Source organism: Corythoichthys intestinalis, chromosome 13 (genome assembly GCF_030265065.1).
Source record: "Corythoichthys intestinalis isolate RoL2023-P3 chromosome 13, ASM3026506v1, whole genome shotgun sequence".
NCBI lineage: Eukaryota > Metazoa > Chordata > Actinopteri > Syngnathiformes > Syngnathidae > Corythoichthys > Corythoichthys intestinalis.
Genome location: NC_080407.1, coordinates 2,372,542 through 2,399,941, shown reverse-complemented (window position 1 = coordinate 2,399,941; position 27,400 = coordinate 2,372,542). Strand labels below are relative to the sequence as shown.

The window sequence follows — 27,400 nt, the reverse complement described above, 5'->3', positions numbered from 1 at the left end:
AACCAGTCCAAAACAGTCTAAAACGCCACTTTGCCTAGATTTGGTCAACATCCAAAAATAGGGCCCTGCGTGTCTTAACCTTCACCGAACCCCTGGGGTTCGATCAAAACCAGGTTAAGAACCACTGGTACAGAAGCTATTGTCAATTTTCCATCCAAAACGGAACCACACGTCTATTAATCATGGTCGGACATTAGGGCGGCTGTATCTGAAAGATCCACGGCCAATTTCTTCAAAGCCACAGATTTGTCCGCCATCCGCAACATGGATTTGAGACTCGCCCAAAACACTTGCTGCTTCCGCTCATCTTTGGGCCATTCCAGGTACGTCTGCTGCTGGAGCAAGCTTCTCAATCTCAAGAACTTTTTGGGCAGGCAATCAGTCGGGATGGGTTCCAACAGGATGAACACCAAAGAGTCCTGCTGGATGTTGATGGCTCTGTGCTGGGCGAAGAAGAGCTCGTAGTTGCACCACTCGCTCTGCACGAAATGTTTGGAGAGGACGAAGAGTGTTTTGTAGCTGGACTCCACGCAGTTGATGATGTTGTCGATGATCCAATCGCCGGGGACAAAGTCACGTTCGTGAACACAAAGCGAAAAGCCGGCTTTCTCCAAGGCGGGCGCCAGCTCACTGCTCACAAAGTGGGAATCCTGGTGACTGTATGAGACGAATGCGTGGTAAGAAAATGATACTTTCTTTAGCAGGTGTGAACGTTTCTTGCCTCTCCTCTTCACTCGAATCCACACCCATAACATCTTTGTGTACCACACGCCATCCAGTTTATAAAAAAGCAGGCCCAAAGTTGTTCCAACCAAGAGTAAGACAGAGAAAGCAACGATAGTTTGGAGCCATGTCTCACATGAGATTGCACTGGTTTTGTACTCAGACAGTGGCAGGTCTGCCAACTTCACTGGGGTGCTACAGGAATAATCCAAGGGCCAGTCCAAAAGCAAAGATTTGTTTAAGTCTGTGATGAACCAATGTAGGTCACAGGAACAACTGAAGGGATTGTTTCCAGCTTTGATGTTCTGAAGTTTAGGAAGTCCCTGCAAGACTTGCTGAGAAAGAGTTGTGATCGCATTCTGGTCCACGTAGAGACTGATCAGGTTCGGGGCGTTGAGATGTTCTGGAAGCGCCTGAATGCTGTTAGAACTAAGATACAGGTATTTCAGCTTCGGAAACTGAGACAGGTCCTTTTGGGTTAAGGCAGTGATTCCCGTTTTCTCTAAGAGAATTCGCTCAACATGTGGCGACAGATACTCAAAAACCTTGCTGCCAAGATTATTATTCCCGAGATTGAGCTCAATCAAATGATTGGGCCATATGCATTGGGCGTCCAGTTCGATGGAGTTAAAGCTCAAATCAATTGACTCCAGGTGTTTCATTTCATGCGTCCTCTTCGAAATGAAGGACAGCGAGCGGAAACTGTTCTTGCTCAACAAAAGGCGCTTCAGCTTCGGGAAGACTGAGGTGTAGGAACACTCGTGCCACCAGAAGCCCGAATCTTTCAAGAGGTTGCCTGACATATCCAGGGTCTCCAACGAAGGCATGGTGGTTAAGAGTTTACAGGGCAAAATGATCATGCCGCTACCAGAAAACTTCACGTAATTCACATTTGAAAGGTCATCAAAGCTGATGTTCAGTGTGGGATATTTGTATTGACGATGTAACACTCCATCAAATGAGACAAAGCGAAGACTAATGTTGTGATTGACAGGGTGGAAATGAAACTGTAAACCATCAGGTGTATCTTCATTGTACGTGATGTTGATAAACTTTAAGTGCTGAACAGAGGACAGCCAAATGTTCTTCAAGAATATCTCCAGGAATGAGGTGTTTAGCCAGGTGTTTTCTACGGTGACATTTCGCACATGCGGCATTGCTTCTAAATTCTGGAAGGGGTCCCCGGTGACGTTGCAGTCGTCTGAAAACATGGTGATCAACTTCAAGGCACTCGCTCGTGTCACGTTGAAATCCACAAGGATTTTGTCGAACATATCGAAGCGCCCGCAGAAGTTCACAAAGAGGGACAATTTCTGGAGGGACAACATCCCGAGAGCTCCCGGTTCATACATTCGCCAGGGAACTCCTGCACTCAACAGCAAATGTTGCAAGGAAATGTTCATTACTGGTTTCAAGTCATTTAATTGAACTGACAAGGCCGCTTTACTTCCTAATGAGAGCACTTGAAGATTTGTCAGGTTCTGAAAACAGTCCGGTAGCTTATAGCGCTCGTAAAGATTGTCGGACAAATCTAAGACTGTCAGTTGCGGCAGTGTCATGTCGGGAATGATTCTTAAGTCGTTTGAGGATATATTGAGAATTTGGAGTGCGGGAATATACTGAAACACATGCGGAGAAATTTCCCTCAGCCCGCAATGAGTTGCTTTCAGAAAACACAGCAGAGGCAGTTGGGGAAAATTCAGGGCAGTGATACTTGGAATGTAGTTGTGAGATATATCCAAGTATTCCAGGGTGTTGGAAAGATTCAAGGGAAAGGATGTTCGATTTTGGTTGGACAGGTTTTGGACTCTCTTTCTTGAAGTAACGCACGTTTTAAATTGGTTGTCATCCATCCCTGGAGACATGCATACTGCATATAAGAAGGAAATAATCAAGAGGATCACTACGTCACCCCTGAAAAACAAAAATACACTTGCTGAACAGATTTCGATGTTCTGCATGATTTGTATTCCTGTAGCAATCTGAAATATTGTCTTAAAGTCAAAAGAACTTTAGAATCTTACCTTTGGGACAACATGAGTTCAACAGCGCTGGGATTTCAACGCGATACAAGTCGATAAGGTGAGCTCTGTTTTAATATCGCCTCTTAAAGGCTCTTAATCACCTTCTCTCTTCCTCTTTTCTCACCACTATCGCGATTCGCCATTTCTGCTTTTCTGTTTTCCATGTCAATAGCTCTAAAAAAAATGGATTTGTAAATGCTTTCGAAGTTAATTATTAACTCTTTTGTACATTTGTAGGTTTAATAAAAGCCAAATAAAATAAAGAAACAAAAATGTGTTTTTAGTTTTGAAAATTGCATATAATGGCATTTTTTTCCTAACCTAATGAAACAAATTGGCATGATACAGTGGGGCAAATAAGTATTTAGTCAACCACTAATTGTGCAAGTTCTCCCATTTGAAAATATTAGAGAGGCCTGTAATTGTCAACATGGGTAAACATCAACCATGAGAAACAGAATGTGGGGAAAAAAACAGAAGATCACATTGATTTAAAAAAAAATATCTGCAAATCATGGTGGAAAATAAGTATTTGGTCAATACCAAAAGTCCATCTCAATACTTTTTTTACAGTATGTACCCTTTGTTGGCAATAACGGAGGCCAAACGTTTTCTGTAACTCTTCACAAGCTTTTCACACACTGTTGCTGGTATTTTGGCCCATTCCTCCATGCAGATCTCCTCTAGAGCAGGGCTGTCGTTGGGCAACACGGACTTTCAACTCCCTCCACAGATTTTCTATGGGGTTGAGATCTGGAGACTGGCTAGGCCACTCCAGGACCTTGAAATGCTTCTTACGAAGTCACTCCTTTGTTGCCCTGGCTGTGTGTTTGGGATCATTGTCATGCTGAAAGACCCAGCCACGTCTCATCTTCAATGCCCTTGCTGACGGAAGGAGATTTTCACTCAAAATCTCTCGATATATGGCCCCATTCATTCTTTCCTTTACACAGATCAGTCGTCCTGGTCCCTTTGCAGAAAAACAGCCCCAAAGTATGATGTTTCCACCCTCATGCTTCTTAGTTGGTATGGTGTTCTTCGGATGCAATTCAGTATTCTTTCTCTTCCAAACACGAGAACCTGTGTTTCTACCAAAAAGTTATATTTTGGTTTCATCTGAACATAACATATTCTCCCAGTCCTCTTCTGGATCATCCAAATGCTCTCTAGCGAACAGCAGATGGGCCTGGATGTGTACTTTCTTCAGCAGGGGGACACGTCTGGCAGCGCAAGATTTGAGTCCCTGGCGGCGCATTGTGTTACTGATAGTAGCAATTGTTACTGTGGTCCCAGCTCTCTGTAGGTCATTCACTAGGTCCCCCCGTGTGGTTCTGGGATTTTTGCTCACTGTGCTTGTTGTCATTTTGACGCCACGGGGTGAGATCTTGCATGGAGCCCCAGATCGAGGGAGATTATCAGTGGTCTTGTATGTCTTCCATTTTCTAATAATTGTTTCCACAGTTGATTTCTTTACACCAAGCATTTTACCTATTGCAGATTCAGTCTTCCCAGCCTGGTGCAGGTCTACAATTTTGTCTCTGGTGTCCTTCGACAGCTCTTTGGTCTTGGCCATAGTGGAGTTTGGAGTGTGAGTGACTGAGATTGTGGGCAGGTGTCTTTTATACCAGTAATGAGTGAAAACAGGTGCCATTAATACAGGTAACGAGTTGAGCCTCGTTAGACCTCGTTAGAAGAAGTTAGACCTCTTTGACAGCCAGAAATCTTGCTTGTTTGTAGTTGACCAAATACTTATTTTCCACTCTAATTTGGAAATAAATTCTTTAAAAATCAAACAATGTGATTTTCAGGGTTTTTTTCCCCCACATTCTGTCTACCATTGTTGAGGTTTACCCATGTTGACAAATAAAGGCCTCTCTAATATTTTCAAGTAGGGGAACTTGCACAATTGGTGGTTGACTAAATACTTATTTGCCCCACTGTATGTACTTTTCAAAAATAAAAACACTTTTTTATTTCTTTACTTTATTTGGCTTTTATTAAACCTACAAATGTGTCAGATGATTTTGCCTGACCCTACACGAGAAAACAAACAGTTAATGCTTCTTTTTTTGCCTGTTAAGCGTTCCCTTCCTCCTCTGGAGTCAGTCTAAAAATCTCAAGTCAAGAAATAAAAAGTCACAAGACAGACTCAAAGTTTATTCTTTCAAACAGTTGCTGAAGGTGTAGAAGTAAAATAATTCATCTGTCACTTCTGTAACTGTACTAAATGCATTTTTGTGGGGTCATGGTGTTGAGGAAGTGAAACAACCTCCTTCAACATAGCTCATTAAAAAAAACACACAGAAATTACATGGGGCTATTTAAACAATTGTGAACTTTACTGCAGAGGAAATTGCCTAGGAAGTGCATATGCTAAAATTACTGTGTATTCAAAATGTAAATTTATATTGTCACATGAGCCAAGAGGGGAAGATGATATAAACCACCAACCGTCACTATCACTTTGATTTTCTCAGCAGAAGCATACTGTCGGGCAAAAAAGTATTTAGTCAACCACCAATTGTGCAAGTTCTCCTACTTGAAAAGATTAGAGAAGCCTGTAATTGTCAACATGGGTAAACCTCAACCATAGAAACAGAATGTGGAAAAAAACCCAGAAAATCACATTGTTTGATTTTTAAAGAATTTATTTCCAAATTAGAGTGGAAAATAAGTATTTGGTCTCCTACATACAAGCAAGATTTCTGGCTGTCAAAGAGGTCTAACTTCTTCTAACGAGGCTCCACTCGTTACCTGTATTAATGGCACCTGTTTAACTCATTATCGGTATAAAATACACCTGTACACGACCTCAGTCAGTCACACTCCAAACTCCACTATGGCCAAGACCAAAGAGCTGTCGAAGGACACCAGAGACAAAATTGTAGACCTTCATCAGACTGGGAAGACTGAATCTGCAATAGGTAAAACGCTTGGTGTAAAGAAATCAACTGTGGAAACAATTATTAGAAAATGGAAGACATACAAGACCACTGATAATCTCCCTCGATCTGGGGCTCCATGCAAGATCTCACCCCGTGGCGTCAAAATGATAACAAGAACGGTGAGCAAAAATCCCAGAACCACACGGGGGGACCTAGTGAATGGCCGACAGAGAGCTGGGACAACAGTAACAAAGGCTACTATCAGTAACACAATGCGCCGCCAGGGACTCAAATCCTGCACTGCCAGACGTGTCCCCCTGCTGAAGAAAGTACACGTCCAGGCCCGTCTGCGGTTCGCTAGAGAGCATTTGGATGATCCAGAAGAGGACTGGGAGAATGTGTTATGTTCAGATGAAACCAAAATATAACTTTTTGGTAGAAACACAGGTTCTCGTGTTTGGAAGAGAAAGAATACTGAATTGCATCCAAAGAACACCATACCCACTGTGAAGCATAGGGGTGGAAACATCATGCTTTGGGGCCGTTTTTCTGCAAAGGGACCAGGACAACTGATCTGTGTAGAGGAAAGAATGAATGGGGCCACGTATCGAGAGATTTTGAGTAAAAATCTCCTTCCGTCAGCAAGTGCATTGAAGATGACACGTGGCTGGGTCTTTCAACATGACAATGATCCCAAACACACAGCCAGGGCAACAAAGGAGTGGCTTCGTAAGAAGCATTTCAAGGTCCTGGAGTGGCCTAGCCAGTCTCCAGATCTCAACCCCATAGAAAATCTGTGGAGGGAGTTGAAAGTCTGTGTTGCCCAACGACAGCCCCAAAACATCACTACTGCTCTAGAGGAGATCTGCATGGAGGAATGGGCCAAAATACCAGCAACAGTGTGTGAAAAGCTTGTGAAGAGTTACAGAAAAAATTTGGCCTCCGTTATTGCCAACAAAGGGTACATAACAAAGTTTGAGATGAACTTTTGGTATTGACCAAATACTTATTTTCCACTCTAATTTGGAAATAAATTCTTTAAAAATCAAACAATGTGATTTTCTGTTTTTTTTCTTTCCACATTCTGTCTCTCATGGTTGAGGTTTACCCATGTTGACAATTGCAGGCCTCGCTAATATTTTCAAGTGGGAGAACTTGCACAGTTAGTGGTTTACTAAATACTTATTTGCCCCACCGTATAAATGTAAGAATCCATTTTTATTACTGGGATTTTGCAGTATGCTAATGAATACTTTTAGACTTCATCTGCCACAGACTCGCAATGAAAACAATGAGTAGGCAAATAGGCAGACAGTGTGAAAATATTTAGTCAGGATTTTTTTATTATTATGATTAGTAGCAAAGATAGTAAGAACCATTTTACCAAAAGATACACATCTGCTTTCATTCAACCTAGTCTGACAACCATTAACAGTTGACTAAATTTCAGAAGCACTTATTTTACACAACTTTAAAGCTTTGTCTAAGGTGAACTTTAGTAGAAACAGGGTGGGCAAAAACTCTTGAGATCCAACCATTTATATATAAGCAATTAAAAAGTCAAGTTCCATTGTATAGTCACTGAAAATATAGAATTGGAGAGTGTCATGCTCATCCAAAACTGAACCAAGCAGCATTTCAAGGCTGGTTGGAAATTGAGGCCACTGTATCTGCAATATCCACAGCTAATTTCTTCAAAGCCACAGATTTGTCCGCCATCCGCAACATGGATTGGAGACTTGCCCAAAACACTTGCTGCTTCCGCTCATCTTTGGGCCATTCCAGGTACGTCTGCTGCTGGAGTAAGCTTCTCAATCTCAAGAACTTTTTGGGCAGGCTATCAGTCGGGATGGGTTCCAACAGGATGAACACCAAAGAGTCCTGCTGGATGTTGATGGCTCTGTGCTGGGCGAAGAAGAGCTCGTAGTTGCACCACTCGCTCTGCACGAAATGTTTGGAGAGGATGAAGAGTGTTTTGTAGCTGGACTCCACGCAGTTGATGATGTTGTCGATGATCCAATCGCCGGGGACAAAGTCACGCTCGTGAACACAAAGCGAAAAGCCGGCTTTCTCCAAGGCGGGCGCCAGCTCACTGCTCACAAAGTGGGAATCCTGATGACTGTATGAGACGAATGCGTGGTAAGAAAATGATACTTTCTTTAGTAGGTGCGAGCGTTTCTTGCCTCTCCTTTTCACCCGAATCCACACCCATAACATCTTTGTGTACCACACGCCATCCAATTTATAAAAAAGCAGGCCCGAAGTTGTTCCAACTAAGAGTAAGACAGAGAAAGCAACGAAAGTTTGGAGCCAGGTCTCACATGAGATTGCACTGGTTTTGAACTCAGACAGTGGCAGGTCTGCCAACTTTACTGGGGTGCTACAGGAATAATCCAAGGGCCAGTCCAAAAGCAAAGATTTGTTTAACTCTGTGATGAACCAATGTAGGTCACAGGAGCAACTGAAGGGATTGTTTCCAGCTTTGATGTTCTGAAGTTTAGGAAGTCCCTGCAAGACTTGCTGAGAAAGAGTTGTGATCGCATTCTGGTCCACGTAGAGACTGATCAGGTTCGGGGCGTTGAGATGCTCTGGAAGCGCCTGGATGCTGTTAGAACTAAGATCGAGGTATTTCAGCTTGGGAAACTGAGACAGTTCCTTTTGGGTTAAGGCAGTTATTCCCGTTTTCTCTAAGAGAATTCGCTCAAAATGTGGCGACAGGTACTCAAAAACCTCGTTTCCAAGGTTATTGTTCCCAAGATTGAGTTCAATCAAGTGACTGGGCCAGTTGCATCGGTTGTCCAGGTAGATGGAGTTGAAGCTCAAATCCAAGGATTCCAGATGCTTCATTTCATGAGTCCTTTTTGAGATGAAGGACAACAAGTGGAAACGGTTCTTGCTCATCAAAAGATGCTTCAGTTTTGGGAAAATTGAGGTGTATGAACACATGGGCCACCAGAAGCCCAAATCTTGTAGGAGGTTGTCTGACACATCCAGGGTCTCCAATGTTGGAATGGTGGATAAGATGTTACAAGGCAAAATGTTCATGCCACTCCCAGAAAACTTAACATAGTTCAGGTTTGAAACATCCTCAAAACTGACGTTAAATTTAGGATACTTGTATTGATAATGTTTAACTCGATCAAAAGTTATAGCACGAACAGTTTCACTACGATTAGGAGCGCGAAACTGAAACCCATCCTCTGTATCTTCATTGTACGTGATATTGACAAAGGAGAGGTCTTGAATAGAAGACAGCCACATGTTTTTTAAAAATGTCTCTATGAATGAGGTGTTTAGCCAAGTGTTCTCTATGGTGAGGTTGCGCACATGCGGCATTGCTTTAAAATTGTGGAATGGTTCCCCGGTGATGCTGCAGTTGTCTGAAAACATGCTGATCAACTTCAAGACACTCGCTCGTGTCGCATTTAAATCCACTAGGATTTTGTCGAATATGTCGAAGCGCCCGCAGAAGTTCACAAAGAGGGACAATTTCTGGAGGGACAGAATCCCAAGGGCTCCCGGTTCATACATTTGCCAGGGAACTCTTGCACTCAACTGCAAATGTTGCAGGGAAATATTCACTACTGGTTTAAAGTCATTTAACTGAACTGACAAGGCCACTTTACTTCCTAATGACAGCACTTGAAGCTTTGTAAGGTTCTGAAAACATTCGGGCAACTGATAGGTCTCATAAAGATTGTCAGACAAATCCAAGACTGTCAGTCGAGGCAGGGAAATGTCAGGAATGATTGATAAATCATTGAAGGATATATTGAGAACCTGGAGTGCGGGAATGTATTGAAACACCATAGCAGAAATATCCCTGAGCCCACAATGAGTTGCTTTCAGAAAACACAGCACAGGCAGTTGGGGAAAATTCAGGGCAGTGATACTTGGAATGGAGTTGTGAGAGATGTCCAAATATTCCGTTTTATCGGGGAGATGTAAGGGAAAGGATGTTAGATTTTGATTGGAGAGGTCTGCGACTCTTCTCCTCGATGTAACGCACATTTCCAAATGGTTGTCATCGATCTCTGCTGCCGTCCACTTTTGCATTAACAGGGTAATACCCAACAGGATCATCAAACCAGTCCTGAAAAAGGCAAATTAGGCATTAGGTTTAAGGTCAATTTGAATAATTGTATTCGTCAAGTGATCAGTAAATATTATTGGGGGGAAAAAAATCAAAAATCTTACCCTAGGGAAGGCATCACTTCAAGAGTGCTCGACCATCAATCAAGACGTCGTGTCAATTGCGTGGGCTGTGTCCTAATAAATCTCTTGTCTTGAGAGTGCAACCTTTTTCTTCCTCCTCTCTAATGATTATAGTAATTCCTCATTTCTGCTTTTGTGTTTAACTGCTGTCACGGATGATCTACTGTCTGGCACAGTTGCGTAATTTCTGGGCAAGGCAGGGTGGGTTCAGTTCCAGCTCAGTGATGGCACGCGAGTCAGAATGGTTATATTTACCATTTGAAATGACCGATTCGGAGCTTGTCCAGCATCTTTTTTTTTTTTTTTTTTTCAAAAAAATGATGTTTAAGTTAGGGGTGTGACAAAACATTGTGTGATAAATCGTGATACTTTGTATCACAAAAAGGTTATCGATATGCTCCTGCCAAGAATCCAGATATCGTTTTATCAATCAAATTTATTTACATAGCCCTTTACAAAACCGGACAGGTCCCCAAAGTGCTTTACAACAAAGACAAACATGGCTCATAGTAAATAAAAGGCAGGAAAGTATTATACAATGACATTAAGAGAAAAAAAAAAAAAACGATAAAAGTCAGACAGCAAATAAAACAATAAAACAGATAAAATCCGGAAACATTAAAAACCCTTAAGAAATAAAACCAGGCCAAACTAATCTGGGGGAAAGGCGAGTCTAAAAAGGTGTGTCTTTAAACGAGATTTAAAAAGGCCCAAATTCGTAGTGGTGCGGATTTCAGGGGGAAGACTACCGTAATCTCCCGAATATGACGCGCCCTTTTTTTCCCCAAAATCAACTTGTAAAATCATGGTGCGCATTATAAACGGGTACATGGATGGAGACAGAAATATATGTATATTATATTTATATGTATAACCGATTTTTTTTATTGACACGGCCACGTTGTGTTGAAGAAACGTATGCGACGACCCGTTGCCGACCATTACGGTACGTGACGTCACCATTTTGTTTCAGTAATACGTCACTCTAATCGACCGAATGATTTCGTCTGTGTTAAATTCTGCTTTTTTCACGCTTCATAAAGCACAGAATTTTCTTGAACTCATTTGAGTCAACGTTTATTGCAGCTCCGCAACTCGGACCATAACAAACGTTAGCACACAAACTTCCTGTGTCCGTCAACTATATCGGTCCCTCGGGAAACTCAAACCCAAATAACAATAGTTCCTATTGTTACTGTCGTGTGGACAGCGATGAGCTCTCACGGATTTCCGACTTAAACGTTCTCACTTTCATTTTACCGTATCAATCCATGGAAGAAACATTTATTCATCATGATGAAACGAGCAGGTTATACAATAGCCTCATTTACCATTTAAAAGAAAAGTCACATCTGTTTTGTTTTCTCCTAGATTCTGGTAAGTTGGAGAAGTGGTCAAATCATATTATTACTGTAAATATTGTCAGTTTATGGTAATGTTTTGAACTGCCAATGTGCTATGCTTGTGCTGTGTTTCACCAGTCAGTAAAATGACATTTGTGTATCTGTACACAAGCTGTTTTCTTGTATTCTTGTATTTATTGGTGCTAAAATTAGGGTGCGTGTTATAAACGGGTACAATAATTTCCCCTAGATTTATCAAGTAAATTTGGGGTGCGCATTATACACAGGTGCACCTTATATTCGGGAAATTACGGTATTCCATAACCTGGGTGCAGCAACCACAAAAGATCTGTCCCCCCCACTGTTTGAGTTTGGACCTCGGAACGTGCAAATGAAGTTGTTTTAAAAAGGTGGCAATGTCTGAACAAAAAAATAAAAAGGAACCAACAAGTTGCTACCAAAATCTTTCACCATAATAGTGTCTCAATTACCTCTAAAGGCCGAGTTATACTCAAGGAAGAATCGAGTTACGACCCTACGCCGTAGCCTGACGCACGCCTCTCGAATTTTCTAACCTTCACGTCACCTAGACGTGTATGACGTGGCGAAAACGGACTGTGATTGGTCCGCTCAGACTGTTGTTTCCGGTTTACCACGAAAACACCGCCATTGTAGAATAGAATCAAACATTATTTTCTACACGCAAAAATGGACCAAGCCGACGGGAGTATCATCGACGAGCAAGTCTCGTCAAGACATTATTGTGATTGCCAAATGGCAAGGTCGGCGATTGAAAAAAAAAAAAAAAAAAAAAATGGAAGAACCACTGAGACGTGGGTGTTCAGAGTCGAGTGGCCACACGAAGCGGTGACCCAGTCGGCCAAAAACTGCCAACTTTTTATCACTTTATGTCGTATTTTTGGTTGGTGCACTTCATCATTTACTGTGTACATGTTTGCTGTGAGTCTGTGACTTATTTACGTGTCACACTTCAAGTATATGAAGAATAAAGCACAGATTTGGTGTCAAAAGAGTTGTTTTGTTCTTTAATTTTCAATAACAGACAGTTCACACACACGATACATCATCACTGATTGAGAGTGCCTCGGTGCTTTTTATGATAACGTTAAAATCAAGGCTCCCAACGCAGTTTGGGAAGTTCCATAGACGCCAGAAATCTGCTATGGCTTCCCACTGGCTGGTTGTAGGACACGGCAAACAAATCGGGCTGGAGGGCTTTGCAGACCTTGAACTCAGTGCTCGACGCCAGTTTGAAGCTAGCCGCCACAGCTAGCTCTCTCCACCCGAGTCTAACACTCTCTGTGCAGCATCAAAAGTCGGCCAGACCGCCTCGAAACCGTCTTCTGCGTCGCCTGCCCCTCAACATTTGTATGTTCAATATTTATTCAGTGTTGATGAGCAGAATATTTACTTTCAAGAGTTCCATCTTGCATTGTTTATTTTTTCTCCGACTAGCGGAAGTAAACAAGCATGCCACAAAAACCGTACAAACATAACGCCACATCCCTATAGTGGCTTGGCGGTGAATTACAGAGCAACGCGTTCCCTCACCGCAGGACTATCGAATGACGCCGTAGTCGCTGCGCCGTCACCGCAACGCGGGAGTATAACTAAGGCTTTAGGCTGCATTGACGGTGCACGACGCCGAATCCGTTTAGACTGAGAACATTTGTTCATTCGAAACCAGAGCATTCACAGTCATTCTGTCTGATTTTCAGGGCATTTACAGGTCATTTCCTGTTGAGTTTGAGTCACTGTCTATTCATTTGGTTGATTCCCACGTCACTTCCTGTTCTGTAACTCAAATAAACAGGAAGTGACCCGTAAAATAGGGGTGCACGAGATCCATTTTTTGAAACCGATACCGATATCGATAACTTCCTGCTCCTCAAAGCCGATACCGATATCGATAACCGATAATAAATATATAATTTTTTAAATGTATAACCTGAGTTTTTGAACACCTGTAGGTTTAAAAAAAAAAAAAAAAAAAAAAAAAAAACGAAAACTAGTAGTGGATTTAACATAGATTTGCCTTTGATCTCATCAGATTTTTCATAATTACATGAACAAAACAGTGCGGTTCACTTCTGCACTGCCCGACAGCCAGCTAAGAATGAATGCACTTCCATAGACCACAAGGCTTGGTCTTTCCTTGCTTTTATGGGAAGACACTTGTCTTAATATTGTGAAAGAACAAAAGAAAAATACACATATTCAATACTCAATATACAACAAACTGCACAATAAACTTATATACACAACTATTATATGTATCCTAGGGTGACCATATTTTGATTTCCAAAAAAGGGGACACTCGGCCCGGCCTCGAGATACTTGAATTTTACTCGAAGATCACTCAAAGATGCGTATATCTCCCACTTTTTTTTACTCAACAGGCTTTATTCTTCCTAAAAAATAAACAATAAAATAAAATTTAAAAAAATAATGATTAAAAAAATAATAATATAATGCAGACTCATGGAAATGTAGTCCAGTTAATACACACACACAGTTGGCTATGTGCCAACTCAACATTTTTTAAAATTACGATCACGACAATTGTCGTTGACAAAATGTTATTCCCGCTCAATTTTTATTCTCATACAATGTTTTAAATTGTACGCAAACAATAACTGAAATAAACTGACAAGCGATTCAACCAGCATGTTTCCAAACGCAGCAGTTCAAATTCAAAACTACATTGCCCATAATGCCTAGCGCAGCTGAGCTCACTGATTGCTACCCTATTAGAGAATTCGGGAGCCGAGGCAAAATCAGACTTTGCTATAAAAGTTTACTACCATCGGCAGCGCAAAGATGCGACAACAAACGGGATTTTACAGATTACACCAGTACAAATCTCCGACAGAAGTCAACAGTTGCCATTATATACGTATTTATCGTAAAAAAAAAAAAAAAAAAAAACTCATAAGCAACACAGCTATTTAGCTATACAAGCATTCAACCACTAACTAACGCAGAACAATTACAAGACTCATACAATATACTGCATCTCTGTGTACACATATAACCCTATGTACAACAGAAGACACGTGGTAGACATTAACAGGAGAAACTTACAGAAAGGTGTATGGAGCCACGTCTTTTAGAATTTCTTATTGAACTCCTTACTGTAGTCTGAGCTCTCGCCAAACCGTCAGTAGATGGTGGTAATTCCCCATGAAACAAAGGGTGAACTGCCAACAAAAAAGAAGAAGAAGATTTACTCCTTCTCCCGCCCCTACTAGTAGGAGCAACGTCAACGCAGGCAAGCGCTGCCCCCTAGCGGCCGGAGGAATTCTCTTCAAGTTGGTCCCGTAAAAAAAAATCATAAAAAACGGACATTTTTATGAATTTATAAAACCCGCCCGGACAACGAGGATACTGCGTGAAAGTAGGACTTGTCCGGGCAAAAGAGGACGTTTGGTCACCCTAATGTATACCATAGCACAGTAGCTTGAGGTACTAAAGCATTGGCTGGATCTATAACACACCTTATGAAGTTCTGTACATATGACCCTTCACCACAGAAGTAAACATATATTGCACATCCATATGTTATAGTAAACATAAAATACTTACATATATTTCCGAGGTGGAAACGTAACAGAAAGCATTCACGACTGTCACTGCTACCGCTAAACACCGCAATGTGTAAGTGATTGAACCAAACTACTATAACAAAAACTAGATGCAGTGAATTATTCTGACCAGCAGGTGGGAGCAATGGCCCGCAAATGATCAACTGATTTCCCATACTAGAAACTATAAAGCCAGAACAGTACATATTATCGGTCCTATTATAAATGTTATTGGATTTATCGGGATGACGTCATCGGACTGATAATTATCGGACCAATAATTATCGTGCACCAGTCCCGTAAAATACCGCCAAATCAACAGGAAGTAACTGAAAATCAACAGGTAAATTACCTTAAATAGCCCAAAATGACCTCATTGCCTGGCATTGGCTGCCACTGACGGCCATAGACGTTCAATCTGTTTGAAGTGGGAGGGATGGTTTCTGCCACCCTCCCAGTTCAAACGGATTGGACGTCTACTACTGATGAACTCATTCCAATTCACATCAGAAGCTTGTTTTTCTGTCTATTAGTTCTTTGTAGAATATTCTAGAATGATTTCCTGACCAATGCATCGATAATCGTTGTATCGCCATATCGTCAGATCATCGTAATAGTGAGCTTTGTATCGCAAATCGTATCATATCGTGAGGTACAAAGAGGTTCCCACTCCTAGTTTAAGTTGAATTTTTGGTGGGGAGTCACTTGGTTATAATGCATCTTTTTGAACTGTTTGCCAGTTGTATATAATATCTACCACTAAATTCCCCCTAACTTATCTAATGATTGTGTTTAAGCAATCATGTTTTGCACAAAAATGCATGTTAAATCATGTTGACATTGAGGTTTGAATGTCATTGCTTGGCAGTAATAAGTATTTCAAATTGCTTCTCTGAAGGTAAAGGATACTCAGACCAGTTAGTAAATCTACTGTTAAGACAGGTCAGTATGTTTTTTTGTGGTCTTAAAATGGGTCACTATGCAAGAAAAACATACTGTAAATGATGAACTGAAATTTGACTGGACTAATAGGACCACGATGTTGCTATTGTGGCCTCTTTTTGAAAATAACATATGCAAAGTGAAAGGGGAAGTGAAGCCACATAGACAAATTCCCATAGGTGTCAAATTTGAAAGCCGAAAACTAACACATTAAAAACAAAGTAAAAAAAAAAAAAACAGTAGTATGTCAGATTCTTAGTACCCTAATTTTCGGACTGTAAGCTGCTACTTTTTTCTCTCACTTTGAATCCTGCGGCTTATAGTCCAGTGCGGCTTATTCGTTGATTTATTTGGGTTAATAGATAGGACTTTATCTGACAGAGGCGTCATAAGACTGGCATAAACCGCCATAATTAGGACATGACACTAACATGAGCATTAATGAATGCTTATGACAGTCGCATTAAGTGTCATCCGGCAAATTATATCATCAACTCCATTTATGTCAATCCTGGATCTTTTACATCCTTTCAAAGTGAGATAATTTGACATCTGTCATAACCATTCATTAATGCTCATGGCAGTGTCATGTCATAATAATGATGGTTTTATGAAAGTCTTATAGCGCCACTGTCAAATAAAGTAGTTAACTAGCAATTAATGAAACAACTGGAACAGTAACTGAAGAAATAATTAGCACAGAACATGAATTTTGATATTTACATATGCAGAGCTGCAATGCATGCTAGGAGGCATGTTGGACGACAACAATGTTGACAGCAGGTGGCAGCAGAGGTTGACTATCTCCCCCAAGTGGCCAGTGATGGCAAAATGATGCTTCTTGAATGAATGAAGCTTTGGAGCCACTGGTTCATTTGTTTAAGACAGACTTATGATGCCGCTGTCAAATAAAGTGTTAGCGGTTAATATCTTTTGGTGTAAAGATCCCATTCTACATTGAGCACCGCTGCGACTTATAGTCCAGTGCGGCTTATCTATGAACAAATGTCTTTTTCATGTCAAATTTGGTGGGTGGCGGCTTATAGTCGGGTGCGCCTTATAGTCCAGAAATTACGGTAAATCCACTCCACAATTGAATCAAATGCTTTTTTTTCACCCTTTATTTGTGATATGAATGTGAATGTTGAAAAGAACTAAGCCTGTCGCAATATGCAATAAGTCCATGAATCGCACAGTAAATAAAAATGAGGGCGGTAATTTTTCTGGCTGCAATTTATCGAGTGCTGCGTTCACTCGGCACACGTTCGTGTTGATTGCATATGAGACTAGGGTTGGGCATTGAGGATCGATGGGAACCGGTTTTAACACTCCAATGCTCCCGCAACCGTTCGAATTTTAAAATTTCGATTCCATGTTTCGGGGCCCTGACTGCCGAGCGAAAAAAAATGCTGCCGAAAACCACGAAGAACAAGCCACAAGAAGCGTGTGTTTGTGCATGGACTTGATTACAACCATGGACAAAATGCAGCGGCGCTCAAAAGTTTGGCTTAACTTTACAAAAAAAATAATGACCAGTCAGCTCAGTCCAACATTTGCAACACAACTATGTCATGCAAAGGTGGCTGCACAACCAATATAATTAAAGACCTCCGGCTTCATGGAATGCAAGTGCCGAGTGCCGAGTGCCAAGTGCATAGCTGAGTGGCGCATATTTGACACGCTGCGCCGGTGCTCTGACAAATTTTGCACCCCATGAAAGCAGCGGTTCCACAGTAAACACTACAAACTTTCTTTGAAGAAAGCAATATTTACTAAAGATGTCCCAATCGATCGGCACGTCATTTTCAAAGTATCAGAATCGGCAAAAAAATATCGGACATGCCTTTTTTAATTATATATATATATTTTAATCAAATTGTTTTCTAATTGTATTTAACGTTACAGACAAAATGTCTTACACTCATCCAGAGTCTTTAGTTTTGTCTTAAAGTAGGGCTATCAAATTTATCGCGTTAACGGCAGTAATTTTTTTTTTTTTTTTAATTAATCACGTTAAAATATTTAACGCAAGTAACGCATGCCCACTCACGCATTGTCGCGTTCCATCTATAATGGCGCCGTTTTACCTATATATAGAGCTACAAGGAAGCTTAAAATGAGTAGAGTGAATTTCAGCAGTCTTTGGAGCCTTTTTTTTAATTGGCTAAAGACTTACAATCCCTCCCTCAACAATTAGAAATATCGTGGGAAGCAATGTGGGGAAGAAAGGTAGTAGTTGATCTTTTTCTTAAGACCCTATTTTACTTCCCAACGTAGAGAAGCTATATCAATTGGTGCCACTACGCACAGTCATGGTTGCACTTCCCATCATGCATTTGGGCAGAACAGTTAAATGGCTACAGTATCATTTACTGAAAGCTCAACAAATACACTAGATGGCAATATTTAGTCACAATATACAAAGTCACATTTATCCTTTAAGAATTACAAGTCTTTCTATCCGTGGATCCCTCTCACAGAAAGAATGTTAATAATGTAAATGCCATCTTGAGGATTTATTGTCATACTAAATAAATACAGTACTCATGTACTGTATGTTGAATATATATATATTCGTCCGAGTTTTATTCATTTTTTTCTTAATGCATTGCTAAAATGTATATGATCGGGAAAAATTATCGGGAATGATTGGAATTGAATCGGGAGCAAAAAAAAAAAGCAATCGGATCGGGAAATATCGGGATCGGCAGATACTCAAACTAAAACGATGGGGATCGGAACAACCCTAATTACAACGTCACTGTAATTAAACGAATACTCGAAGCAGCAAATTTTAATTCGAATCTTTTTATCTAATTGAATACTCGAGTTAATCGATTAATCGTTGCAGTACCACATACCGGCCACGTTCGCATTTTGCTGTTCAGGCATCATATAACATTATCATACTGTACTTATTCAGCATGTGGTTCTCTATTGTATTTTTATTTTAAATTGCATTACAAGATGACATATCTGTTCTATATGTTGGATTTTATCAAGTAAATTTTCCCCCAAAATGCGACCTATATTCCGGTGCGACTTATGTATGTTTTTTCCACTTCGTTGGGCATTTTATGGCTGGTGCGACTTATACTCAGGTGCGACTTATAGTCCGAAAAATACGGTAAATGTGATGGTTTATTTACTTATTTTTCCCCCTTCTGTCATTGTTTGCATACTAGCTTCATTAAAATATGAAAACCTATATATGTTAGGGTGGTTTTGTTAAAGCAGACACTGTTTTTTCATCTGTGTGATTTTGCAAAGATCAGATCACATTTGATGGTGATTTTATGCAAAAATGTGAGGAATTCCGAAAGGTTCAGATACTTTTTCATACCACTGTATTAGTTACAATCTGCGTACTATATTTAAATATTATTTAAGTACGTTGTTAAAGACAAACCTTGGATTTCAAGTAAAAACAACATTCGTGACGAATCCATTGTATGAAATATAGAGAGCGTCAGGAAATTTTTGGACTTTGAATCAGTAAAAGTGTCGAATGAAGTTGTTCTCCTATCCTCCGCCGGCATGCGCTGCCGGTTGAAAGATTCTGCCACACATGACTTCCTTCAATGCATGGTTAAGTAGTAAGCTAATGGACAGGAGTGGGGCAAACCACTCACATTTTACAGTTTGTCTTATAGGTGTTTTGGAGATTCTATTTTTTGTTCTTAATTCTTTATGTGAGCAAATTCCGCATTACATTTTTACTTGTAATTGTTTATTGTCATCATCATCGGTATCATTGACAGTTACAAGATAGCATGATGATCAGATTAACCCGAACAAAAGTCAAGGGCTTACGGGAGAAGCCTTGGCTTATTAAATCCCGTCCCCATTAGACCAAGGACGCACATCATTTCATGATAGAGTAGGCATTTCACATTGTGGTACGTGTACAGTATTTAAAAAAATTTTTTTTACATATATTTTCTTCCCAAAAGTAATTGATTCGACGTAACACTTGGGTAAAGCTGTCAGTCATCTGTTTGCTCATTGATTAGGGTGAGCAATTGTTGCAGATTTAATCAAAGCTGGCATTCGCGTATGTCAGCAGTTGGAATGTTCTGTCTTAGCGACAGAGCTGATTACTAGGGCATGTTATGACTACCTTATCATCTTTTGCCTCTGAAATTCCTCCTATTTTTTGTTATGGGAACACTATGTGGTGTCTGTGTGTCTGGCAAAACAAAACTCTCGTGCGGTTGTTGTTTTTTTTTTGTGTGTTTTTTTTTTTAATTCTGGAGGTCAGACACGTAGCGACTAAGAATACTGTCCTTATATTTTCTTTTAAACGCTGCTAGGGAGCCCAGGTTGGTCTGTGCATTTATGATGGATGCATGTACAGTGGGGCAAATAAGCATTTAGTCTACCACTAATTGTGCAAGTTCTCCCACTTGAAAATATTAGAGAGGCCTGTAATTGTCATCATGGGTAAACCTCAACCATGAGAGACAGAATGTGGAAAAAAACCCAGAAAATCACATTGTTTGATTTTTAAAGAATTTATTTCCAAATCATGGTGGAAAATATGTATTTGGAGATTTTCACTTAAAATCTCCCTGCTTCACAGTGGGTATGGTGTTCTTCGAATGCAATTCAGTATTCTTTCTCCTCCAAACAAGAGAACCTGTGTTTTTACCAAAAGGTTCTATTATGGTTTCATCTGACCATAACACATTCTCCCAGTCCTCTTCTAGATCATCCAAATGCTCTCTAGTGAACTGCAGACGGGCCTGAACGTGTACTTTCTTCAGCAGGGGGACACGTCTGGCAGTGCAGGATTTGAGTCCCTGGCGGCGCATTGTGTTACTGATAGTAGCCTTTGTTACTGTGGTCCCAGCTCTCTGTAGGTCATTCACGAGGTCCCCCCATGTGGTTCTGGGATTTTTGCTCCCCGTTCTTGTTATCATTTTGACGCCACGGGGTGAGGAGGGAGTTGAAAGTCCGTGTTGCCCAATGACAGCCCCAAAACATCACTCTTCTAGAGGAGATCTGCATGGAGGAATGGGCCAAAATACCAGCAGCAGTGTGTGAAAATCTTGTGAAGAGTTACAGAAAACGTTTGGCCTCCGTTATTGCCAACAAAGGGTACATAAAAAAGTATTGAGATGAACTTTTGGTATAGACCAAATACTTATTTTCCACCATGATTTGCAAATAAATTCTTTTAAAATCAAACAATCTGATTTTCTGGGTTTTTTTCCACATTCTGTCTCTCATGGTTGAGGTTTACCCATGTTGACAATTACAGGCCTCCCTAATATTTTCAAGTGGGAGAACTTGCACAATTAGTGGTTGACTAAATACTTATTTGCCCCACTGTATAAATGTAAGAATCCATTTTTATTACTGGGATTTTGCAGTATGCTAATGAATACTTTTAGACTTCATCTGCCACAGACTCGCAATGAAAAAAATGAGTAGGCAAATAGGCAGACAGTGTGAAAATATTTAGTCAGGATTTTTTTATTATTATGATAAGTAGCAAAGATAGTAAGAACCATTTTACCAAAAGATACACATCTGCTTTCATTCAACCTAGTCTGACAACCATTAACAGTTGACTAAATTTCAGAAGCACTTATTTTACACAACTTTAAAGCTTTGTCTAAGGTGAACTTTAGTAGAAACAGGGTGGGCAAAAACTCTTGCGATCCAACCATTTATATATGAGCAATTAAAAAGTCAAGTTCCATTGTATAGTCACTGAAAATATAGAATTGGAGAGCGTCACGCTCATCCAAAACTGAACCAAGCAGCATTTCAAGGCTGGTCGGAAATTAAGGCCACTGTATCTGCAATATCCACAGCTAATTTCTTCAAAGCCACAGATTTGTCTGCCATCCGCAACATGGATTGGAGACTTGCCCAAAACACTTGCTGCTTCCGCTCATCTTTGGGCCATTCCAGGTACGTCTGCTGCTGGAGCAAGCTTCTCAATCTCAAGAACTTTTTGGGCAGGCTATCAGTCGGGATGGATTCCAACAGGATGAACACCAAGGAGTCCTGCTGGATGTTGATGGCTCTGTGCTGGGCGAAGAAGAGCTCGTAGTTGCACCACTCGCTCTGCACGAAATGTTTGGAGAGGACGAAGAGTGTTTTGTAGCTGGACTCCACGCAGTTGATGATGTTGTCGATGATCCAATCGCCGGGGACAAAGTCACGCTCGTGAACACAAAGCGAAAAGCCGGCTTTCTCCAAGGCGGGCGCCAGCTCACTGCTCACAAAGTGGGAATCCTGGTGACTGTATGAGACGAATGCGTGGTAAGAAAATGATATTTTGTTCAGTAGGTGCGAACGTTTCTTGCCTCTCCTTTTCACCCGAATCCACACCCATAACATCTTTGTGTACCACACGCCATCCAATTTATAAAAAAGCAGGCCCAAAGTTGTTCCAACCAAGAGTAAGACAGAGAAAGCAACGATAGTTTGGAGCCATGTCTCACAAGAGATTACACTGGTTTTGAACTCATAAAGTGGCAGGTCTGCCAACTTCACTGGGGTGCTACAGGAATAATCCAAGGGCCAGTCCAAAAGCAAAGATTTGTTTAAGTCTGTGATGAACCAATGTAGGTCACAGGAGCAACTGAAGGGATTGTTTCCAGCTTTGATGTTCTGCAGTTTAGGAAGTCCCTGCAAGACTTGCTGAGAAAGAGTTATGATCGCATTCTGGTCCACGTAGAGACTGATCAGGTTCGGGGCGTTGAGATGCTCTGGAAGCACCTGGATTCTGTTAGAACTAAGATCGAGGTATTTCAGCTTGGGAAACTGAGACAGGTCCTTTTGGGTTAAGGCAGTTATTCCCGTTTTCTCTAAGAGTATTCGCTCAAAATGTGGCGACAGGTACTCAAAAACCTTGTTTCCAAGGTTGTTATTCCCAAGATTGAGTTCAATCAAGTGACTGGCCCAGGTGCATCTGTTGTCCAGGTAGATGGAGTTGAAGCTCAAATCCAAGGATTCCAGATGCTTCGTTTCATGACTCCTTTTTGAGATGAAGGACAACAAGGTGAAACGGTTCTTGCTCATCAAAAGATGCTTCAGTTTTGGGAAAATTGAGGTGTAGGAACACATGGGCCACCAGAAGTCCAACTCTTGTAGGAGGTTGTCTGACACATCCAGGGTCTCCAATGTTGGAATGGTGGATAAGATGTTACAGGGCAAAATGTTCATGCCACTCCCAGAAAACTTAACATAGTTCAGGTTTGAAACATCCTCAAAACTGATGTTAAATTTAGGATACTTGTATTGATAATGTTTAACTCGATCAAAACTTATAGCACGAACAGTTTCACTACGATTAGGAGGGCGAAACTGCAACCCATCATCTGTATCTTCACTGTACGTGATATTGACAAAGGAGAGGTCTTGAATAGAAGACAGCCACATGTTTTTTAAAAATGTCTGTATGAATGAGGTGTTTAGCCAAGTGTTCTCTATGGTGAGGTTGCGCACATGCGGCATTGCTTTAAAATTCTGGAATGGTTCCCCGGTGATGTTGCAGTTGTCTGAAAACATGCTGATCAACTTCAAGACACTCGCTCGTGTCGCATTTAAATCCACTAGGATTTTGTCGAATAAGTCGAAGCGCCCGCAGAAGTTCACAAAGAGGGACAATTTCTGGAGGGACAACATTCCAAGGGCTCCCGGTTCATACATTCGCCAGGGAACTCTTGCACTCAACCGCAAATGTTGCAGGGAAATGTTCATTACAGGTTTAAAGTCATTTAACTGAACTGACATGGCCGCTTTACTTCCTAATGACAGCACTTGAAGCTTTGTAAGGTTCTGAAAACATTCGGGCAGCTGATAGGTCTCATAAAGATTGTCAGACAAATCCAAGACTGTCAGTCGGGGCAGGGAAATGTCAGGAATGATTGATAAATCGTTGAAGGATATATTGAGAACCTGGAGTGCGGGAATGTATTGAAACACCATAGCAGAAATATCCCTGAGCCCACAATGAGTTGCTTTCAGAAAACACAGCAGAGGCAGGTGCGTGAAATTCCCACTGTTGATACTTTGGATGGAGTTGTGAGAGATGTCCAAATATTCCGTGTTATCGGGGAGATGTAAGGGAAAGGATGTTAGATTTTGATAGGAGAGGTCTGCGACTCTTCTCTTCGAAGTAACGCACATTTCCAAATGGTTGTCATCGATCTCTGCTGCCGTCCAGTTTTGCATTAACAGGGTAATACCCAATAGGATCGTCAAACCAGTCCTGAAAAAGGCAAATTAGGCATTAGTTTTCAGGTGAATTTGAATAATTGTATTCGTCAAGTGATCAGTGAAGATTATTGGGGGGAAAAAAATCAAAAATCTTACCCTAGGGAAGGCATAACTTCAAGAGTGCTCGACCATCAATCAAGACGTCGTGTCAATTGCGTGGGCTGTGTCCTCATAAATCTCTTGTCTTGAGAGTGCAACCTTTTTCTTCCTCCTCTCTAATGATTATGGTAATTCCTCATTTCTGCTTTCGTCTTTCACTGCTGTCACGGATGATGTACTGACTGGCACAGTTGCGTAACTTCTGGGCAAGGTAGGGTGGGTTCAGTTCCAGCTCAGTGAATGGCACGCGAGTCAGAATGGTTATATTCACCATTTGAAATGACCGATTCGGAGCTTGTTCAGCATCTTTTTTTCAAAAAAATGATGATTAAATTGAATTTGTGGGGAGTCACTTTTGGTTATAATCAGGGGTGAAAGTGGCTAGAATTTCTTTCCGGAACTCCCGTACGTGAAGGTCGCCACGGAGCCAGAATTTTTTTTTTTTCCTTTTTTCTTTTCTTTCATTTTATGTGTGTGTGTGGGGGGGGGGGGGGGGCAAATCTCTTAAACTACTGAAATGCAAAGAAAACTGTTTTGACACAGTTATTTCTATAACACATACAAAAACTGATTTTCTTTCAAAATTGTATTTTTTTTCAATGATTTGCAAAATAGAAGTTAACAAAAACAGCAATAACCCCAACCTCCATCTCAATTTTAACTACTTAAGAACATAGGATGTATATTAAAATCGACGTTAATTTAAACATTTTTTTAATAATAAGGATATAAGTAACATACATTCAGAAAAATAAGTACAAATGACTTATATTATGCAGAGTGAAATGGAATATATTTTGAAGATGGCACAAACATTGACTTTTGTAAATCGTAAGGAAATGAATAAATAGCCTAACATAAATGAACAAATATAAGTCCAAAGTGCACATTGACAGTTAAGATGTTCTGAACCTCCCCATCAGAGCAAATAAAACTAAATATGACAAATATGCGTCTTCAACTTTTTCGTTGCTCTTAAAGATTTTATCCATTTTCTGTTGCATTGCCCTTTCTTTTTTTTTTTTGTTGTTGTTGTTTTTTCGTTTTTTTTTTTTTTTTTTTTGCTGTTTCAGAAAACATGCACATTTTAACCAATCAGAGCTAACTATCTCTGCTGATTACGTGTCAGTATGTCAGCCAATTGAATGGATAAATGAGTCCAGGCGTTTTGCTTTGCTGCGTGCATTTGCTCATTGACGTGACTCATCATCGTCAGACTCAGAAAACTGCAGCAGCTAGGGAAACCTCCATGCTGTCCGTGGAATAAAAACAATAATAAATATAGGTGGAAACGGATTACGCTACACAAGCACTTTATTATGCTTGCTGTTAACACTTGTGTATGTAAATCTGATATTGGTTGGAGATGAAATGCATGTGTGGCAGCTTAGCATTTTTTTTTACATAGCGTTTTGACAGTTGCCGTCATATTTTCAGAATCAAAGCACCATGTACCGAAACAGCATTCAAGCCCTGAGTCTCATACAGGAACAGCATTCCGGCCCTGAATCTTATACCAGAACTGCGTTCTGGCTCACTTTCACCCCTGGTTATAATGCATCTTTTTGAACTGCCAGTTGTAAATTCTTGTTGAATATCTACCATTGAATTCACCTAATCTATCTCATGACCGCTTATAAGCAATCACGTTTTGCACAAAAATGCATGTTAAATCATGTTTACTAATTGGACCACAATGTTGCTATTGTGGCCTCTTTTTGAAAATAACATATGCAAAGTGAAAGGGGAAGTGAAGCCACATAGACAAATTCCCATAGGTGTCAAATTTGAAAGCAAAAAACTAACACATTAAAAACAAAGTCAAAATAACAGTAGTATGTCACATTCTTAGTAAATCCACTCCACAATTGAGTCAAATGTTTTTTTTTCACCCTTTATTTGTGATATGAATTTGAATGTTGAAAAGAACTAAGCCTGTCGCAATATGCAATAAGTCTATGAATCGCACAGTAAATAAAAAAAATGAGGGCGGTAATTTTTCTGGCTGCAATTTATCGAGTGCTGCGTTCACTCGGCACACATTCGTGTTGATTGCATATGAGACTAGGGTTTGGCATCGAGGATCGATGGGAACCGGTTTTAACACTCCAATGCTACCGGAACCGTTTGAATTTTAAAATTTCGATTCCATGTTTCGGGGCCCTGACTGCCGAGCGAAAAAAATTGCTGCCGAAAACCACGAAGAACAAGCCACAAGAAGCGTGTGTTTGTGCATTGACTTGATTACAACCATGGATAAAATGCAGCGGCGCTCAAAATAATGACCAATCAGCTCAGTCCAACATTTGCAACACAACTGTATCATACAAACGTGGCTGCATGACCAATATAATTAACCACCTCCGGCTTCATGGAATACAAGTGCCAAGTGCATAGTTGAGTGGTGCATATTTGACACGCTGCGCCGGTGCTCTGACAAATTTTGCACCCCACGAATGCGGCGGTTCCAAAATAAACACCCTAGCCGGAGTTTGACTTTTGGGGCAGGGGGTGCACAACATGTTGATGACCCCGAAACGCGGTGTCAGCAATAAAATTAACTTACAAGAATATTTATAATAATAAGTTGACAATGAGCGTTTTTTTGTTTCTCATCATTCTTGAGGGGAATTCTAAATCACGCTGCTTAGGCAATACTTTTCGCCAAGATCGTCATCCATATGAATATGTCGTGCCAATGCAGTTACCCCTATCAAAAATTGTATCCCCTGGGCTGAGCCATATGGAGGTAGATTTGTGTCTTTATTATTCAATCAAAAAAATGTTGCTTCAAAAAAAAGTTGCTTCAATCAAAATATAAATTTTCAAACAAAAAAAGTCACTTCAATTAAAAAAAAAAATAAATAAATAAATGAATGAATAAATAAATTTGTTTGCAAAAAATAAATTTGAAACTAAAAAAATGCATGTGAAAGCTGTTTTTTGGTTAGAGTCAAGTTTTTTTTTTTTTTTTTGATTGAAGTAACTTTTTTTGATTAAAAATTTATATTTTGATTGAAGCAAAATATTAATTTTCAACCAAAAAAGTCATTTCAATAAAAAAACAAAACAAAAAACAAAAACAAAAAAATGTGTTTGCAAAAATAAATTTGAAACTAGAAAAAATGCATGTGAAAGTTGTTTTATGGTTAGAGTCAAGTTTTTTTTTTTTTTTTTTGATTGAAGCAACTTTTTTGATTAAATTAATGTTGATTTGTGTTTGAGCCACATTTTAGCTAGGACTTTTTTGTCTTTATTATTCAATCAAAAAATAAGTCGCTTAAAAATATATATTATCCAAAAAGAAAAATCACTTCAATCAAAAA

General features: G+C 40.2%; 3 protein-coding genes across 3 annotated transcripts; all 3 read right to left on the bottom strand.

The window, feature by feature from the left end:
• Window positions 1-176: 176 nt before the first annotated feature.
• On the bottom strand, window positions 177-2,684 carry LOC130927927 (toll-like receptor 1). The gene has a single exon (XM_057854066.1). The coding sequence runs from the start codon at window positions 2,682-2,684 to the stop codon at window positions 177-179; it is 2,508 nt and encodes an 835-aa protein (XP_057710049.1).
• Window positions 2,685-6,970: 4,286 nt separating this feature from the next.
• On the bottom strand, window positions 6,971-9,948 carry LOC130928171 (toll-like receptor 1). Its single transcript, XM_057854439.1, has 2 exons — window positions 9,830-9,948; window positions 6,971-9,725 (listed from the first exon to the last, which is right to left on the bottom strand). Exons 1-2 carry the CDS (start codon window positions 9,841-9,843, stop codon window positions 7,271-7,273), a joined length of 2,469 nt encoding a protein of 822 aa, XP_057710422.1. The 5' UTR covers window positions 9,844-9,948; the 3' UTR covers window positions 6,971-7,270.
• An 11,268-nt stretch (window positions 9,949-21,216) lies between these two features.
• On the bottom strand, window positions 21,217-24,186 carry LOC130928172 (toll-like receptor 6). The gene is made up of 2 exons (XM_057854440.1): window positions 24,072-24,186; window positions 21,217-23,967 (listed from the first exon to the last, which is right to left on the bottom strand). The coding sequence occupies exons 1-2, from the start codon at window positions 24,083-24,085 to the stop codon at window positions 21,513-21,515; spliced, it is 2,469 nt and encodes an 822-aa protein (XP_057710423.1). The 5' UTR covers window positions 24,086-24,186; the 3' UTR covers window positions 21,217-21,512.
• Window positions 24,187-27,400: the final 3,214 nt, after the last annotated feature.

Excerpts from the sequence above, each read along its gene's own strand:
- LOC130927927 (XM_057854066.1), bottom strand. The coding sequence starts at position 2,684 with ATGCAGAACATCGAAATCTGTTCAGCAAGTGTATTTTTGTTTTTCAGG.